This window comes from Chrysemys picta, unplaced genomic scaffold (genome assembly GCF_011386835.1).
Source record: "Chrysemys picta bellii isolate R12L10 unplaced genomic scaffold, ASM1138683v2 scaf819, whole genome shotgun sequence".
NCBI classification, from domain to species: domain Eukaryota; kingdom Metazoa; phylum Chordata; order Testudines; family Emydidae; genus Chrysemys; species Chrysemys picta.
The window spans coordinates 1869-21620 of NW_027053526.1; the positions used below are offsets into that span (position 1 = coordinate 1869).

Sequence of the window (19752 nt, forward strand, 5' to 3'; positions counted from 1 at the left end):
GGAGATTAGAGCTCTTATGTCAAAACCTCCATATACAGTGTTCTTTAACGACAAGGCAGTGGCGTAGCCAGGTTAAGAGCACGGGGAGCGGAGCTAAAAAAAGGCACCGGGAGCAAAAAGTGTCGGGAGAAAAAAAGGCGCTGGGAGCAAAAAAAAATGCTCCACTCAGTCAGTAGTGCAGGAGCAAAAGGCATCGGAGCACAAAAAGGGCACAGCTTCTGCTCAGTGGGGGAGCGGCCGCTCCCCCTGCTCCCCCCCCAACTCGGCTACGCTACTGCAACAAGGTACAACGTTGCCGCCACCCCGTGTTCCTCCCAAAGGTAATCTTGGAGTTTCATAGTAATCAGGGTATTTTCCTGCCCATTCCCTTCCTCAAGCCGCACAAGAATAGGGAGGAATGACATCTCCACCCTCTGGATGTTAGGCAGGTGTCCTAAACTGATCCATAAATTCACACCGCTCTGATAGGATGAAAACCCTACCCCTTTTGGCTCAGAGAATTTCATTGTGGATTACATTGTGCATTCACATGTGCTACGAGGAGGCAGGTGTCCCACCACCTGCCTTCCTTGCGGCCCATTCTGTGAGAGCACAAGCTTCCTCAGTGGCGTTCATGGCCCAGGCCTGATCCAGGACATTTGCAGAGCAGCGACCTGGGCGTCAATACATACTTTTTCTTCCAACTACGCCATTACCCACTCAGTGAGAGATGCCACTGGTTTTGGTTGGGCAGTATTGTAATCCATGTGTCCATGAACTCCGAGCCCACCTCTTATGGTATTGCTTGGGAGTCCCCGAACGTGGAAGGGACATGTGCAAACAGTTGAAGAAGAAAAAATGGTTACTAACCTTTCTGTAGCTGTTGTTACTTTTAATGTTTTCCACAAGTGATTAGTGATTTTTGGGTGTCTGATGTTCAGAGGCCGGGTGCTCCCACTTTCTGATCAGGCCCCTTTAAAGGGTCTCAGTTAGGCACCCAAAATCACTAGTCATTGCTGAAAATCTTGGCATTTACCTCGATGTATCTAATGCAGGGTGAGGGAGGGGTGAAAATATTTGGGACCCTGTGTGAGTTATTTTTGTGCCCCAACATTCTACCCAGTTTGCCAAGCTAGGGGTCTGATCCTTTCCCCACGTTTCAGTCTTCCTCGTGATCCCCGCAGTGTTCTCTGTTCACCACAGCCTCTCTCCCGCTCCCCTAAATTCTCCTTCCTGTCCCCATCCCCCTTCCCTCCCCCCCAGTCTCCCTCCCTGCCTCCTATCAGCCCAGGGGTGGCTCCATTAACTGAGTCTGCTCTTGGTTGTGTGCGAGATGGGGGCCGTTGTGAAGATTAGCCTATCTGTAGGAAAATGGTGGCTAGCTGAACTAAGGGCCGTCAGTGGCCTGATCCTCACAGGGAATCACCTTGAGACAGTGGCCATGTGAAAAAGAGGCCAAGCATATGAAGTTGGTTCTTTGCCATTCCTAGACTGAGTTGGGGGCACGGAGAAGATGGGGCAGGGAAACAGAGTGACCCTGGGCATTCTGTGAGGTCATTAAACCAGAGCAGAGGTTAGTGTGGGGGACAGACCTGTACCCCCTCCTCACAGGGGAATGAGGGTACTGTCAATGACGGAGGTGGGGGACCAAGTGATCCTGAGGACCCTGCAAAGTTAATACAACCAGAGCAGAAGAGAGTGGGGTACAGACACCCTGAACTCCCTCTCTTCTCCAGAATGACCCTGACTACGAGAACTGGGGGGATCCTCAGAGAGCAGAAGAGAGCTGGAGGGGATAGATCCCTGCAATATCCGGAGTACTCCCTTTGGGATTGTGCCACCCTGCTCCTCCTGCAGGGAACATACAAGAACAAGCAGCAGTGAGGTACTCCTTGAAGGTTGTGAGCTCTCTGCAGTGGGGGCTCTTTAGTGTACAAGACCCAACAGATGGAGAGGGTGCCCCCTGTGGGTTTGGGTTCCCTCCTGAAAGGAGCTGGGAGGGTGTAGGACCCAACAGCATAAGTGGGAACCCCATTTCTCAGGGGAGGGAGGGCCCAGTAGCAAGAAGAACCACCACTGGGCTACCTGCAGTGGGCTCTTGGTGAGATTTTCAGAGAGAGACTGCTTCTGACCCTCAGCTGTGTTTCAGGGTTTCACATCATCCAGACGATATACGGCTGTGATCTCCGGGAAGACAACAGCATTCAGGGGTTTTACCAGGATTCATATGACGGACAAGACTTTCTTACCTTCGATAAGGAGACCATGACTTGGGTAGCAGCAGATATTGGGGCTCAGATCACCAAGAGGAGATGGGAGGCTGAAGTAAATGACAACCAGCAGTGGAAACGCTACGTGGAGGGGAATTGTATTTCCTGGCTAAGGAGTGCTCTAGAGTACGGGAAGGAGACTCTACAGAGGAAAGGTAAGGTGAGGGACAAGCCCCACCTAGGGGGACACTACTGGCTACATCTCCATTCCCCAGCCCCAGTTCCAAACTGGAGCAGGTGGGTAGGGGGATATTCAGCGAACCTTGCACCAGGGATAGGTGGGGAAACAACCCCTTCCCCATCAGTTCTGCTGGAAAAAAAGATAAGAAATTGAAAATGTTAAAAGCAGTTCACTGTAGAGAAGCTGCATCTCCAGAGCCACTTGACCAAATGAGCGCAACTTCACATCACAAATTCTACCTCTTCCTCTGATGTGACACAGCCGTTATCAAGGCAATCTGTACTTGTGCATGTTAGAGCACTTTGCTTAATTATGGAAGTGCCACTTCTATGGACACCAGCTTCATTCACCATGTAATTCTTCCCCATTCACTGTCTGTACCATCATATTTCTTGTGTTGCCCCCAGCCCGTGTTCCATCAATGATGGTAGCTTTGTCCTTGTTGCCAAACTTCTCCTACAGTCATTTATGTGCTTCCTTCCATGTCATTCCCTACATGTGGAATTGCCCTCCCCATACTAACCTGGAAGAAGGCTCCCCTTGTCCTTAAAGTTTTCCCCGTCAAAACCTACCTTTGCTGCAACACTTTCATACTTACTTTTCGATTCTTTTATCAATAAGATACCAGATAATCACACTCAAATTTATTACCAGCTTTTTAGTTAAAGATTAATCACAAACATAGAAGGGAAGAGGTTAAATGCTTTAACACTCCAACTCAGGAGGACAGCCTGCTTCAAAATGTTAACTCACTATTACCCGTTTATGTACCTTGTCTGTTACCATATACACACATTTCCCAGATTAGTTAGCATCATTACACACCCTGATCTTTCCCTTCCCAAACAGTTTGCACTTGCTGTTCAAGGTTACTTGAAATTTCTACCCAGTTTTTTGCAACAATTATACTAATTGCTTATTTCTCTCACAAACCTCAGCAGAACATTATCTTGTCCTTTGCCATCTTTACAAATGCCAACAAGAAAAATCCATACACAGCATTGTAATGTGTATTTCAGTGCCAGGGGGCTGGGAAACTGATTTTTCAACATTAGCATAATTCCTTTTGAAATCCATAATATTGGGGTAAATAGATTTGGTAACAACCTACAAGAAATTAGCCAATTCATATTAGCTCGTTTGAGGGGCAATTTTGCACTGTGTGTCACTTTTTGTTTAATGGGCCCTTTCCGTCTCTAATTGGTCAGTTTATCCAGTCCAGTTTTTGCTCCCTGGCCAGGGCAAGATTCTTCTCTCTTTCAAATCCAGGGACTGAGAGGAGATGGGTACAAACCTAGCATGTGATTGACACCTGTATCTGGAGTTTAGTGAAACCTGTCAAGGTATTTGTGTCTCTGTGGTTTGGAGCAGAGGCCAGGTCAGGGACCTGGATTCAGGATTCACCGTTGCTGATGCTGTGAATTTGGCACACAAATCCTCTAACATGGTGGTTCTCTCTCATCAGAGGGATTCTGTCTCATGGACTCTCATCCTCTCCCACTGCTCGGGTCTCAGAATTTCATGCTGCAAAGCTCTAGAAAATGCTGCCTGGATTAGAGCTTGAAAACACCTAACTTGAGTTTCTTCTTTTTCCCAGTGTGTCCAACAGCTAGAGTGAGCGACAGGTCATCTCATGACGGCCTCACCACCCTCTCCTGTAAGGTCAGTGGATTCTACCCCCGGGACATCACCGTGACCTGGCTGAAAAATGGGGAGAGCAGACAGCAGGAGACCTACTCTGAAGGCATCCTACCCAATGGGGATGGGACCTACCAGACCTGGGCGACAATGGAGATTGATCCCAAGATCAAAGCCCATTTTTCATGTCACGTGGAGCATGAAAGCCTGTTAGAGCCACTCTCTGTCTCCTGGGGTAAGGAGTTTGTGTGTTTGTCTGTTTTCCTAGTGGGAGAGGGGGAATCCATTAAACTCAACCCCTGAAAAATTCTCATTCGGATTTATAGGCTGAAGCTGGACTTTCCTCAGGGTCTGTGAGGCCCTGTCCTCTTTGGCTCTGTCCCCCTGCAGTCAAGTTCTTGTGCTAGAGCTGGGACCCACAGTGCCTGGGGCTCATGTCTTGCTCTCCAGTTTGCTGCCTCTGGGGCTGTTGGATACATCTCAGCAATACAGTGTCTCTGAAGGGAGAAGATTAACAACGAGACATTAAGGCCTGAAGGGACCATTCTAATCATCTGATCTGAGCTCCTGCCTAGTCCAGGGCAGGGGGGAATCACAGTCTGGTCATCTGTGGGCAAACTAGCGCTGATCCTTCAGAAAGAGATTTCCATTCCAGATGTAGTCTCCAAGGGATGGAGAATTTATCACATCCCAGGAGAAGCTCAAATCTGCCCCTTATTTCCAGACAGAGTTGGTCTTGCTTCAGCTTCCAGCCCGTTCTCAACTTCATGCACTCGTGGTCCTGCCATGAGTGCAGGGGACGGGACTAGATAAGCTCTCGAGGTCCCTTCTAGTCCTAGGATTCAGCAGGTTCTCAGAAACACGACTCTATGGGCCCGTGTGGCCAGAGGTAGAGGTTTAATGTTGGGAGCAGCTTGTTTCTGTGTGCAGTGATGCTGGAAGAGAGGGTCTGGCCTTGGAATGGAGCGAGGAGGCAGATTAGAGCCCTGCATCGGGGGAGAGTCTCCTATGCCCCTAGCACAAGGAAGTCGAGAGAGAATTTATTACCCATCTTTTTGCTTGGTTAATTGGGATGTGGAAAAATGCAGCATTTGGAAGTGCAAACAATTTCTAAAAGGGCAGCCTGCACTGGAAATCTAGTCAACAGATGGTTTCACATCATAATCCTGCTACTACGTCCCCTGCCAATTTTTGTGTCATAAACCACATTTCCTTATTCTCTTAGAAATATTTTTCTTTTTGCTGTATTATTATGTGGATCTTTCAGACAACAGGAGAAGCTGATTAATGAAACTTAAAGTGTATACAGAACTTGGGGTTTAACAGGTTCATATAAACCAAGAACAGTATTAAAATATCTCTATCGTCCCCTCTTCACTTCCTGCCCCCTCAAAAAACACGCATAGTGTCTAACTATATTCATGGCAGGGAAATCCAGAGCTTTGAGGTCAGTTTCCAGTTTGTCACCAGAATCACACAATGGGACTGTGTTCCATTAGTCATGAAAGTCAGGGTGGTCAAGGGGGAGTTAGGGGCTGGGAGCCAGGACTCCTGGAAGGGGAGTGGGGGCAGGTGGGTTAGAGGAGGAGGGGCTGGAAGTCAGGATTCCTGGGGTCTATTCCTGGCTCTTTCACTGATTCTGTGTGATCTTCAGCAAGTGTTCCCCCTTTCCCGTTTAGGGACGATACTGACATTAATTCTCTCTAATAATTAGGTTTATGAAGATTGATTAATGTTATAAAAGTCTTCTATTTTAAGTGCTAAATATTTATTATGAATTGAAGTGGTAGAGGCTGGGTCTAGTGTCCAGGACTTTCTGTGGTGGGGTATAATGCCTGGTAGGTGCATGGTGGCTGCATTGGAAGGGGTGGATGGTTGCAGGATTCAGCCCTTATCTGGGGAGCTGACTGACTGATCCCTGCACTGGGATGAAAGGGGGGTTTTAGTGGGGGATTTTTCCCCATTGCTCATTCTCTCCATTCCATTTCAGAACCAAATAATAGTCTGATTCCCATTGTGGCTGGAGTTATCACTGCAGCTGTCCTGATTGGTGTTATAATCGGAGTATTCTTCTGGAAAAAGCAATGCCCAGGTAAAGTGGCTGGGTTGGGGGCATTTCCTGGACTTGCCGGGCCCTGCACACCTACCTAAGGCCAACAGCAATACAGGAGCCAGTGTCAGTACTGTGTGACTGTCCCATTGCGGGACTGAGCTAATGACCCCCATGGGAGCTGCCGGAGGGCCAGACCCAGAACCTTGGTGCGGGTTACAGTTTATATGAGGCTTGGTTTTCCAGCGAGCCCAGCAGCCAGTGGACTGAGATCTTTGGAAACTGTCTCGTGTCTTTCTCTCCTGCCGATCGTGAGCGCCTGGGACCTTGAGTCCATTACTGGCGCCAGGGGTCTGTGCTGGGCCAGGGGCCCTGTTTCTGAGCTGTGGACACAGATCGGAGTCGGTTCCTATCTCGGGAGCGGCATTCACTGAAATTTGCCTTCTCTCTGCAGGGAGGACGGGAGACGGCTACGCTGTAGCTCAGGGTAAGTGACAAGAGACCCATCGCCTCTTTTCAAGTGACCATCTCTGAACAGCCATCAGTATATGCTTGTGGATTTTAGCCTGGAGCCACTGACAGGAGATCCTCGCTCCCACTCATAGACCTTGTCTACAGTGAGGCTTTTCGGGAAATCTCCAACTATTGCTCTAGTACCATAGAATCCTAGAACAGGAAGGGACCTCGAGAGGACATCTAGTCCAGTTCCCTGCACTCAAGGCAGGACTAGATATTATCTAGACCAGGGATCTCAAACTCAAATGACCACGAGGGCCACATGAGGACTAGTGCATTGGCCCGAGGGCCGCATCACTGACACCCCTCCCCTGTTGCCCCCAGCCCTGCCCCAACTCTGCCCCTTCTATTAGGCCCCGCCCCTTCCCTGCCTTTCCCACCCCTTCCCTGCCCCCATTCCAACCCCTTTCCTTGAATTCCCCACCCTAACTCCACCCCCTCCCTGCTCCTAGGGGGTGCAGGAGGGGTGCGGGGTGTGGCCAGGGCTCAGGGCAGGGAGTTGGGGTGCAGGGTGCGGCAGGGGGCTCAGGGAAGGGAGTTGGGGTGCAGGAGGAGTTTAGGCTGCGGGCTCTGGCCCAGCGCCGCTTACGTAGAGCAGCTCCGGGGCCAGGACAGGCTCCCTGCCTGCCTGCCTGTCCAGTTCAGCGCCACTCCGGGAAGCAGCCGGAACCACATGTCTGCGGCCCCTAGGGAAGGGGCCACAGGGCTCCATGCACTGGCCTTGCTGCTCCTCCAGATACCTCCCCCAAAGCTCCCATTGGCCACTGTTCCCCGTTCCCGGCCAATGGGCGCTGCGGAGGGGCGGTGCCTGGAAGGGAGGGCAACGCACAGAGCCCTCTGCCCCCACCCCCACTCCCTGCCACCACAGGGATGTGGTGCCGGCCGCTTCAGGGAGCGGCGCGGGGCTTGCGGCGCCACGGGGGCTATAGTTTGCCCACCCCTGGCCTGGAGGGGGTGGGGAGTGGGCCACGGGGAGATTTGCAGGCTGCAGGAACTAGCCCCACAGGCCGCATGTTTTAAGACCTCTGATATAGACCATCCCTGACTAACCTGCTCTTAAAACCTCCAATGAGAGAGATTCCACAACCTCTCTAGGCAATTTATTCCAGTGCTTAACCATCCTGACAAGATTTTTTTCCCTAATGTCCAACCTAAACCTCCCTTGTTGCAATTTAAGCCCATTGCTTCTTGTCCTGTCCTCAGAAGTTGATGAATACAATTTTTCCCCTCCTCCTTGTAACAACCTTTTATGTACTTGCAAACTGTTATCATGTCCCCTCTCTGTCTTCTCTTCTGTGACTAAACAAACCCAATTCTTTCGATCTTTCCTTATAGGTCATGTTTTCTAGATCTTTAATCATTCGTATTGCTCTCCCGTGGACTTTCTCCAATGTGTCCACATCCTTCCTGGGCACAATACTCCAGTTCAGGCCTAATCAGCACAGAGTAGAGAGGAAGAATTACTCCTTGTGTCTTGCTTACAACACTCGGGCTAATCATCCCAGAATGATGTTGCCTTTTTTTGCAACCGTGTTACACGGTTGATTCATATTTAGCTTGTGATCCACTATGACCCCAGATTCCTTTCTGTGGTACTTCTTCCTAGGCGTCATTTCCCAATTTTGATGTGTGCAATTGATGGTTTCTTCCTAAGTGGGGTAATTTACATTTGTCCATATTGAATTTCATCCTATTTACTTCAGACTGTTTCTCCAGTTTGTCCAGATCATTTTGAATTTTAATCCTGTCCTCCAAAGCATTTGCAACCCCTTCCTGCTTAGTATCGCCACAATCTTAATAAATGTACTCTCTATGCCATTATCTAAACCCTTGATGAAGCCATTGAACAGAACCAGACCCAGAACTGATCCCTGAGGGTATGTCTACACTACGAGAGTAGTTCGATTTTACTTAAAGCGAATTTGTGGAACCGATATTACAAAGTCAAACGTGTGTATCCACACTAAGGACAGTAATTCGACTTTGTGAGTCCACACTAACGGGGCAAGCGTTGACATTGGAAGCGGTGCACTGTGGGCAGCTATCCCACAGTTCCTGTAGTCCCCGCTGCCCATTGGAATTCTGGGTCGAGCCCCCAATGCCTGCTGGGGCAAAAAATGCGTCAAGGGTGGTTTTGGGTAACTGTCATCATTCAACCCTCACTCCCGCCCTCCCTCCCTGAAAGCGCCGGCGGGCGATCAGTTCGCGCACTTTTCTGGTGATTGATAGCGCGGACGCCACAGTACTGTGAGCATGGAGCCTGCTGCGATCATCGCTACAGTTATGGCCGTTGTCAACACCTCGCACCTTATCATCCACCTTTTTCAAAGGCAGATGCTGAGAAATCGGGCGAGGAGGCTACGGCAGCGCAGTGAGGACATTAAGTCTGAGAGGGGCACAGACCTCTCGCAAAGCACGGGACCCCGCGCCGTGGACATCATGGTGGCAATGGGTCATGTTGATGGTGTGGAACAGCGATTCTGGGCCCGGGAAACAAGCACAGACTGGTGGGACCGCATAGTGCTGCAGGTCTGGGATGAATCACAGTGGCTGCGAAACTTTCGGATGCGTGAGGGAACTTTCCTGGAACTTTGTGAGTTGCTGTCCCCTGCCCTGAAGCGCCAGGACACCCGGATGCGAGCAGCCTTGACTGTCCAGAAGCGAGTGGCCATAGCCCTCTGGAAGCTTGCAACGCCAGACAGTTACCGGTCAGTCGCGAATCACTTTGGCGTGGGTAAATCTACCGTGGGGGTTGCTGTGATGCAAGTAGCCAACGCAATCGTTGAGCTACTGCTTTCAAAGGTAGTGACCCTGGGAAACGTGCAGGTGATCATAGATGGCTTCGCCGCGATGGGATTCCCAAACTGTGGTGGGGCTATACGTGGAACTCACATCCCTATCCTGGGACCGGCTCACCAGGCCAGCCAGTACATTAACCGAAAGGGCTACTTTTCAATGGTGCTGCAAGCACTGGTGGACCATAGGGGACGTTTTACCAACATCAATGTCGGATGGCCGGGCAAGGTTCATGATGCTCGCGTTTTCAGGAACTCTGGTCTGTTTAGACGGCTGCAGGAAGGTATTTACTTCCCAGACCACAAAATAACTGTTGGGGATGTGGAGATGCCTATAGTGATCCTCGGGGACCCAGCCTACCCGCTAATGCCCTGGCTCATGAAGCCCTATACAGGTGCCCTGGACAGTGAAAAAGAACTCTTCAACTACCGGCTGAGCAAGTGCAGAATGGTGGTGGAGTGTGCTTTTAGACGTCTGAAGGCGGGAGATGAAGAAGCTTACTGACTCACTCTGATCTCAGCGAAACCAATATCCCCATTGTTATTGCAGCTTGCTGTGTGCTCCACAATCTCTGTGAGAGCAAGGGGGAGACGTTTATGGAGGGGTGGGAGGTTGAGGCAAATCGCCTGGCTGCTGATTATGCCCAGCCAGACAGCCGGGCGACTAGAAGAGCCCAGCGGGACGCGCTGTGCATCCGGGAAGCTTTGAAAGCTAGGTTCCACAGTGAGCAGGGTAACCTGTGACTATTAAGTTTGTTTAAACAGAAGCTGCACCTGCCACGGTTTCTTTACCCACTTAATGTTGAAGTTTTTTTGTTCCTCAGTTTCTTTGATAGTGTATGGCATAATCTCTCACTGTGGTCTGTGCAGTATGTAGATAGCAATGGATTTTTCACCTTCAGTCCATTTGGTATGATGTCCATCCGTTTGCATTTGAAAAGGAAGATGATATCTGTCTGTATTTGTGCAAGTTTCTTCATGAGGTTGATAGATTTCCATTCCATACGGCTAAATGAAGTGCCTTGCATGGTGTCAAGTATCAGAGGGGTAGCCGTGTTAGTCTGAATCTGTAAAAAGCAACAGAGGGTCCTGTGGCACCTTTAAGACTAACAGAAGTATTGGGAGCATAAGCTTTCGTGGGTAAGACTTGGAATCTTCAGGACCAGACTCCAAAGAGAAACTGCTGAGCTCCAGTTCATTTGCAAATTTGACTCCATCAGATCAGGATGAAACAAAGACTGTGAATGGCTATCCAACTACAGAAGCAGTTTCTCCTCCCTTGGTGTTCACACCTCAACTGCTAGCAGAGCACCTCACCCTCCCTGATTGAACTAACCTCGTTATCTCCATACTGATTTATACCTGCCTCTGGAGATTTACATTACTTGCATTTGAAGAAGTGAGGTTCTTACCCACAAAAGCTTATGCTCCCAATACTTCTGTTAGTCTTAAAGGTGCCACAGGACCCTCTGTTGCTTTTTACAGATTCAGACTAACACGGCTACCCCTCTGATACTCTCCTTTAAAAGAACATGATGGAAACAGTAATTAACAGAAACGTATTTTTTATTAAGAACTACACAGTTAGGGGATGAAACTGGGACAGGGGCTTGGGTGAGGTGCTTGGAGTGAAAGAAAAGACTTATAAAATCTTTGAAAAAAGAAGAACAGGAGGACTTGTGGCACCTTAGAGACTAACAAATTTATTAGAGCATAAGCTTTCGTGGACTACAGCCCACTTCTTCGGATGCATATAGAATGGAACATATATTGAGGAGATATATATACACACATACAGAGAGCATAAACAGGTGGGAGTTGTCTTACCACCTCTGAGAGGCCAATTAATTAAGAGAAAAAAAACTTTTGAAGTGATAATCAAGCTAGCCCAGTACAGACAGACAGTTAGATAACAAGTGTGAGAATACTTACAAGGGGAGACAGATTCAATGTCTGTAATGGCTCAGCCATTCCCAGTCCTTATTCAAACCGGCGTTGATTGTGTCTAGTTTGCATATCAATTCTAGCTCAGCAGTTTCTCGTTGGAGTCTGTTTTTGAAGTTTTTCTGTTGTAATATAGCCACCCGCAGGTCTGTCACTGAATGACCAGACAGGTTAAAGTGTTCTCACCAGTGGGCGTCTACAAGGCGCCGGAGCGTGTCCGTTTGCTCCCTCATTAGTCCAAGCAGCGTTTGAGTTGCCTGCTGGTCTTCCTGCCGCCACCTGTCCTCCCATTCGCTGTGTGATCGCTGGTATCGCAACATGTTCTCCCTCCACTGGGTCTGCTGTGCCGCCTCGGCTCGGGAGCAGCCCATAAGTTCTGAGAACATCTCGTCCCGTATCCTTCTCTTTCGTCGCCTGATCTGCGCCAGCCTCTGGGAGGGGGATGCCGGGGTAGCTCGTGAGACACTCGCAGCTGTGGGATGGGAAAAAGGGAGTGAATTCCTCAGAAAGATACAATTTTGCGAACAATGAATATAGTCTTTCTCTGTGAACAAGACCATGCACAGCACCTATCACATGCGCACTCAGTACAAGGTCGAATTTTCGGCCTTCCCATTGAGTGCCTGGGGTCTTGCTTTACAGATCACACAAGCGGGGCCGGACAACGGAATTCGGCTAGCAGGCGGACATGGTAAGCCGTAGACTTTTGGCTGCTTAAAGCTTAATTTATAGCAGTGCCCTCCTTTCACGTTCCAAGCAATGCTCCTAGCATTGGCCAGTTCCTGCTGCCGGCAATCCGGCCAGCGTGAACTCTGCCCCTGTCCCACCCCCCTCGCGGCTGTCCCTGGGAAAGATCCCTGCATGCTGCCCCTGTCATGCCTCCACCGCTTGGCTGTAAACCGCCGGTTACAGTTATGTAAAGGAACAGACAATCAGTCCCAATACTAACATTCCCCTAATTCAAAGCAGGTCACCATGAGTGATATCACTCTGATGAGGATTTCGGGCACAGACCGCATGCTGCGTGAATGCCAGCAAGCACCAGGGCCGTATGCCACCATGCTTTGCGAGGCAATGATCCCGGAGTACTTGCTGCTAGCCTGGCGCGGAAAAGTTTCCTACCATGGAGGACGCAATAAGGCCGCTCTCCCCAGGAACCTGATGCAAAGGCTTTCACAATACCTCCAGGAGACCTTCGTGGAGATGTCCCAGGAGGATTTCTGCTCTATCCCCGGACATATTGACAGAATTTTCCAGTAGCTGCACTGGCAAGGACTAGAAACTAAAGCGCCTAGGGCAAACTAATCATGAAAAACCCATTGTTAAGATACCATTCCTATTCTGTTCAAAATAAATGTTTAAAACACTTACCTACTGATGTTTCCCCTGATTCACGGTCTGGGTTACCACCTTGGGAGGGTTGGTAGGGGATCTCCATGAGGGTGATTTCCCCTGGCTGTCGGGGAAATCAGCGTTGAAAGCGCTGTCGACTGCCTCGTCCTCCACATCTCCTTCCTCATCTTCCCCGTCCGCGAACATCTCCGAGGAAGCGGCCGTTGACAATACCCCATCGTCAGAGTCCACGGACAGTGGTGTGGTAGTGGTGGCGGCCGCACCTAGAACGGAATGCAGTGCCTTGTAGAAACGGCATGTGTGGGGCTGGGATCCAGAGCGTCCATTTGACTCTTTGGTCTTCTGGTACCCTTGTCTCAGCTCCTTAATTTTCACGCGGCACTGTGTTGCATCCCGGCTGTATCCTCTCTCCGTCATGGCTTTGGAGATCTTCTCGTAGATCTTGGCATTCCATTTTTTCGATCGCAGCTCCGAAAGCACGGACTCATCGCCCCACACAGCGATCAGATCCAAGACTTCCCGATCAGTCCATGCTGGGGCCCTCTTTCTATTCTGCGATTGCATGGTCACCTCTGCTGGAGAGCTCTGCATCGTTGCCAGTGCTGCTGAGCTCGCCACGATGTCCAAACAGGAAATGAGATTCAAACTGGCCAGACAGGAAAAGGAATTCAGATTTTCCTGGGGCTTTTCCTGTGTGGCTGGTCAGAGCATCCGAGCTCGGACTGCTGTCCAGAGCGTCAACAGAGTGGTGCACTGTGGGATAGCTCCCAGAGCTTTTAGCGTCGAATTACATACACACCTACCCTAATTCGACATGGCCATGTCGAATTTAGCGCTATTCCCCTCATCGGGGAGGAGTACAGAAATCGATTTAAAGAGACCTCTATGTCGAAATAAATAGCTTCGTTGTGTGGACGGGTGCAGGGTTAATTCGAGTTAACGCTGCTAAATACAACATAACCCCCTAGTGTAGACCAGGCCTGAGGGACCCCACTTGTCATGCCCTTCCAACATGACTGTGAACTATTGATAACTATTCTCTGGGAACAGTTTTCCAACCAGTTCTGCACCCACTTTATAGTAGCACCATCTAGACTATATTTCCCTAGTTTGTTAATGAGAAGGTCCTATGAGACATTATCAAAAGCCTTACTAAAATCAAGTTATACCACATCTACCATTTCCTCCCATACACAAGGCTTGTTACCCTATCAAAGAAAGCTATCAGGTTAGTTTTACACAATTTGTTCTTGACAAATCCAGGCTGACTGTTACTATCACCTTATTATCTTCTAGGTGTTTGCAAATTGATTGCTTCATTATTTGCCCCATTATCTTTCTGGGTACTGAAGTTAAACTGACTGGTCTGTAATTCTTCGGGTTGTGCCTAATCCCCTTTTTATAGATTGGCACTATGTTTCCCCTCTTCCAGTCCTCTCTGCCATCTTCCATGACTTTTCAAAGATACTGGTTCAGATATCTGCTCTGTCAGTTCCTTGAGTATTCTAGGATGCCTTTTATCAGGCCTTGGTGACTTGAAGATATCTAACTTGTCTAAATCATTTTTAACTTGTTCTTTCCCTACGTTAGCCTCAGATTCTACCTCAATTTCACTGGTGTTCACTATGCTCGACCTCCAATCGCTATAAAACCTTATGGTGAAAATTGAAACAAAAAAGTCATTTAGCCCTTTCCCCATTTTCACATAGAATCATAGAATCTCAGGGTTGGAAGGGACCTCGGGAGGTCATCTACTCCTACCCCCTGCTCAAAGCAGGACCAACCCCAACTAAATCATCCCAGCCAGGGCTTTGTCAAGCCTGACCTTAAAAACCACTAAGGAAGGAGATTCCACCACCTCCCTAGGTAACCCATTCCACTTCTTCACCACCCTCCTAGTGAAAAAGTTGTTCCTAATATCCACCTAAACCTCCCTCTCTGCAACTTGAGACCATTACTCCTTGTTCTGTCATCTTCTACCACTGAGAACCATGTAGGTCCATCCTCTTTGGAACCCCCTTTCAGATAGTTGAAAGCAGCTATCAAATCCCCCCTCATTCTTCTCTTCTGCAGGCTAAACAATCCCAGTTCCCTCAGCCTCTCCTTATAAGTCATGTGCTCCAGCCCCCTAATCATTTTTGTTGCCCTCCGCTGGACTCTTTCCAATTTTTCCACATCCTTCTTGTAGTGTGGGGCCCAAAACTGGACACAGTACTCCAGATGAGGCCTCACCAATGTCGAATAGAGGGGAATGATCACGTCCCTCAGTCTGCGGGAAATGCCCCTACTGATACAACCCAAGATGCCATTAGCCTTCTTGGAAACAAGGGCACACTGCTGACTCGTATTGCACACAGTTGACTCATATTCAGCTTTTTGTCCACTGTAACCCCTAGGTCCTTTTCTGCAGAACTGCTGCTTAGCCAGTCGGTCCCTAGTCTGTAGCAGTGCATGGGATTCTTCCGTCCTAAGTGCAGGACTCTGCACTTGTCCTTGTTGAACCTCATCTTATTTCTTTTGGCCCAATCCTCTAATTTGTCTAGGTCCCTCTGTATCCTATCCCTACCCTCCAGCGTATCAACCTATCCTCCCATGTTCTGTTATTGTCTTTCTTTCCTCATTGACTAATGGGCCTACCCTATCCTTGGTCTTCCTCTTGCTGCTAATGTATTTGTAGAATGTTTTGTTGTTACCCTTTATGTCTCTAGCTAGTTTGATCTCGTTTTGTACCTTGACCTTTCTGATTTTGTCCCTACATACTTGCGTTATTTGTTTACAGTTATCCTTTGTAATTTGACCTAGTTTCCACTTTGTGTAGGACTCTCTTTTGATTTTTAGATCATTGAAGATCTCCTGGTTTAAGCCAGTGTGGTCTCTTGCCAACCTTCATTGCTTTCCTGTGCAGTGGGATAGTTTGCACCTGTGCGCTTGATAATGTCTCTTTGAGAACTTTCCAACTCTTCTGAACTGTTTTTCCCCTTAGACTTGCTTCCCACGGGATCTTACCTAGCAACTCCCTGAGTTTGCTAAAGTCTGTCTTCTTGAAATCCATTATTTTATTGTGTTGTTTTCCCTCCTACCATTCTTTAGAATCATGAATTCTGTCATTTCATGATCACTTTCACCCAAGCTGCCTTCCACTTTCAAATTCTCAACCAGTTCCTCCCTATTTGTCAAAGTTAAATCTAGAACAGCCTCTCCCCTAGTAGCTTTCTCCACCTTCTGAAAGAAAAAAATGTCTCCAATACATTCCAAGAACTTGTTGGATAATCTGCCCTGCTTTGTTATTTTCCCAGCAGAGGTCGTCTTCAGTAGTGTAGAGTGGCTGTAGAGACATGTTCTGTAACCTTGCTCAGAGGAAGTCTAGATGATGCAGTGGTTAAAAACACCTGAACCCCATCTCCTCAATTGCTCCACCTTTGCTATCACTGGTGGAATTGCATTGCTTGCGGGGATGGGTCCCAATTTTTCTAGTGCAGAGAAGGCGATGGTCAGGAATGTATACGGTGGTGTTGGGCAGAATTATTATCCCCCTAGAGCTGTGCTGTGTGTGGCTGAATGTGACCCTGAAGGTGTCTGACCTGCTTTTAATGTTACACTTCTTTTGACTTACCTGAAAGTTGGTTTGGTGCTTGTGAAGTCTGGGCCTGATCCAAAGCCTGTTGAAGCCAATGGGCGTCTTTCCATTGACGTCAGATCGGCACCAAGCTGTCACCTCGAGGACCACGAGTTCAAATCCCCTCCTCAGTTGTTTCCGGCAATTAGCTTTAGGGACAAGACCAAGACTAAAACTATGGGAAATATTTACATAAATGATGGACTGTCTCAGAGGCCATCTAATGCCTGGCACCAAGAGTCAGTATAAAATGCGTAGATCTGCCGGGCCCTGCTAGGGTGTAGCCGTCCAGCTCTCCCTTTACCCTCTCAGGGGTGTCTCCAGCGGGTACCTGAGGGGGTTTGAGAAGTGCCAACACAACCTCCTCGGAGCACCCCCCTTCCTCCTACAGTTGGCCCTGAGTCGTGCCTCCCTCGCTTCTCCTCTTTACTCCAGAACAACGGAAATTCACATGCAAGAACTTTGTTAACGTGGAGTTAAGGTTGCAGGTGCTCAGCCCTGCCCTAGGCTCCCTGTGTCCTGAGAGTGTTGAATTCCCAGAAGTCAAAGGTTGGCAAACCAGGATATGCCGAGGTAGAATGATGCTTCCCACGCAACTCGAACTCTGCCCCAGTGGGTCTGGGAATAGGAACAGGGAATAGACCAGCACCAGGCCAAACCAAACTCACCCTTGTCTGTGTGCCCAGCACCACCCCAATCAGCATTCCTCTTCATGCCATCCACACTGTTCTGTGCAGCGCCATTGATTAAGGCGGGAATTGCTGTCGATTGGCAGGGTGTGAGGGTGAAGTCTGTGGTCTGCTTGAAGGACCCATTTGGGCACAGACCGAAGGGGGCAGAGTTGAGGTTGTTTGGCCTGAGTATCCATAGCCCAGCATTTCTTAGTTTGCTAGCCTTTGACTGTTGAGTGTTCAGTGCTTCCATTCTGAAGAGACGTGAAAAGCACAAGTCAGTGCTGACCTCGTACAATGGTAATGTTTTTTGCATGTGAATAGTGGAAATCCAGGGCAACTGCATTGTAGACTGATCTGTGCACCAACCACCTCACTGCTAGGGAAGAGTAAGGTGATGACTGTTCCCTTTGGATAAGAGTCCCCCGTATCTACTAACTACGCTGAAGCCCTGCCTTGTGAGAGATGCTAATATACTCTCTCTTCTCCTCCTCCTCTGCACAGCAAGTGACCAAGGATCTAGTGGCTCTGACAGATCTGCCAAGGGTAAGTGAGGGGGGCTCTAGCCTGGGGCTTCACTGCTCTCACTGAGGCCTCTGGAGAGAGACACCTAGTCCAAATCATTGGACCCTGAGTCTCACTGGCCCGGCCCCTCTAGCAAACCAGCCCCACGGAGCAGAACAGGGGAGTTCTGGATCTCTTATTTCCCTTTTATTCACACAGGTTTGCAGCCAAATCCCCCTTGTTTTCTCTGCGATGAATTTAGGTGTGAAAGACTCTAGTGAGAGGGGTTTCTCTGTGGCTGCTGATAGAGCATTGGGTGAGATTTGTAATGATAAATCCAGCTGCTTCAGAGAACAGTCTCCAGTGAACCTGCAGGAGGGACAGAGCCCAGCAGCTGAGGCTCCAGGAACACAGATCTCTGACACTGGAGCTAAAAGCTTTGTCGGCGGGGTTAGAGATTTTGTCCACTAAACATGGAGCCACTAGGGTGACCATCCATTATGGCAGGTTCCCTTTAATAGACGTTGCCTGTGTTTAACTTCTGCAGCTTAACAGAGCCTGTTGGAGTCTGTGCCACAACCTGAGGGGACCCCAGAGAGGAAGATGGATGAGCTCTGCTCTGTCTCCCTACAAGAGCCAATCAACCTCTCCCAGCTTTTCTCTGGCACTTGGAGTGTCCCGTGTGGGATTTCTGGCCTCATTTATCTGCTCACTGAACCACGTTTTACCTTTTAGATGTAATAGTTTTCTGTAATAATGTTTTATTTGCACAAAATAATTTCCAAAATGTTAATGGATAAAAACTCTTTTAGTAAGAGTTTAGTATTTGCTAGCATTTAGTGTGTGCACTCAATGCTCTACGCTGCGCAGTGCTGTTTGCACACTCTGTACGGTATGCTAGATATGTGAGCAGTAACTGCTTGTGTGTATATGGTGGGGGACCTATTTTTTTTCTGTAGAATTTCATGATTGTAACATGGTAAATGGCCTGGTCTACTCACAGCTGGTAGCACTGTTGCTATCATCAGCGGAGGAAGTCTGTTGGACAGGCATAAGTGTCTGCATTTAGTTTATAAGTGCCTCTAATGGCCTGTTCACCATTTGTAGAGCCATAGAAATGCTGGGCTAGAAGGGACCTCAAGAGGTCACTGGCAAGACCAAGTAAACCAAGACCATCCCTTGTCACACCCCAATGGCCCTCTCCCTCAAGTCCCCTGGGAAGGCAGATCAGTATTGTATGTTGCTAACGCTGGTGCAGTATTCTGGGAAGGGTTAAAGGTGTGAGTGAGTGGGGAATGGAAGGTTCCTTTGCAGGTTTCAGGAGGCCAAAGGAGGGAGAGAGAGACAAGGGAACGGGTTAACTTGACACTCCAGCTAGGCCTGAAGATAAGAGGTTGACTCCAGCCCAAGGTCACTGCACACAACAGATTCTCTGCTACCTGCCAAGAAAGAGGGGAGCCGAGCTTCCAACCCTGCCCTGCCAACCCTGCCCTGCCATAAGAAAGGAGACTCGCAGAACAGAAACTGCAGGGGCTGCGAAAACGAGGGAGACTGTGAAGGTCAGCGAATGGGAGACCCTTAATAAAACTTTAAACTTAGTTACTTGGTGTGCTCTCTTCATCTCCACCTCTAAAAATCCCGCTGCCTTAGACTGATCACCTAAGGTCTCTGGCAGCTTGATAACATAAATCTGTCACACCCTGACAGATGTTTGTCCAGCCTGTTCTTAAAAACCTCCAATGATGGGGATTCCACATCCTCTCTAGGTAACCTATGTGACTAAGTGGGATATTTTCCTATTGTTGCGTATGTATACTGTGTGTGCCTCAGTTTCCCCCATGTGCTGCATGTCTAACCAAGGTGGGAGGAGGGGTGTCTCTTGTTGCAGAGGACCAGGTGTGACCCAGTCTAGCAGCCTGGACCCCAGACCATGGCCTGGACACTTTGTAACTTAGCAACTGATGACCTGAAGGCCCATCCCAACTTGGAGCCAGCCAGTTATGGGCAGCAGAGAGAACAGAGAGCTGAAGAGAGAGAGTCACCTGGAGATCTGTTTGCCTGGGAAAGAAGACAGAGGATGGCGGCGGGGCCTTGGAGAGGATATAGGAGGGACCACAGGAAGGAGGAGTCACTTCTGGGCTGGGAACAAGGAGCCGCCTGAGCCCACCTGGGTGGGGACAAGCCCAGCAGGATGGTGCTGAGAATTTCTTGCTCAAGGCCCCTGAGAACTTCCTG

The 19752-nt window shown here is 49.0% G+C and overlaps 1 protein-coding gene across 6 annotated transcripts; it reads left to right on the forward strand.

Annotated features, from left to right (window-relative positions):
* Window positions 1–520: 520 nt before the first annotated feature.
* Window positions 521–19115, forward strand: LOC135979416 (class I histocompatibility antigen, F10 alpha chain-like). Of its 6 annotated transcripts, none has more exons than XM_065579781.1 (7): window positions 524–1864; window positions 2129–2404; window positions 4028–4303; window positions 6059–6160; window positions 6573–6605; window positions 12016–12064; window positions 12340–12743. In XM_065579781.1, exons 2-7 carry the CDS (start codon window positions 2245–2247, stop codon window positions 12350–12352), a joined length of 633 nt encoding a protein of 210 aa, XP_065435853.1. In that variant the 5' UTR covers window positions 524–1864; window positions 2129–2244; the 3' UTR covers window positions 12353–12743. The 6 variants fall into 6 exon arrangements, with proteins under 6 accessions (XP_065435852.1, XP_065435853.1, XP_065435854.1 ...); XM_065579782.1 differs by having other exon boundaries at window positions 12343–12743; XM_065579779.1 differs by lacking the exons at window positions 12016–12064; window positions 12340–12743 and adding exons at window positions 17518–17559; window positions 17737–18055 and having other exon boundaries at window positions 526–1864.
* Window positions 19116–19752: the final 637 nt, after the last annotated feature.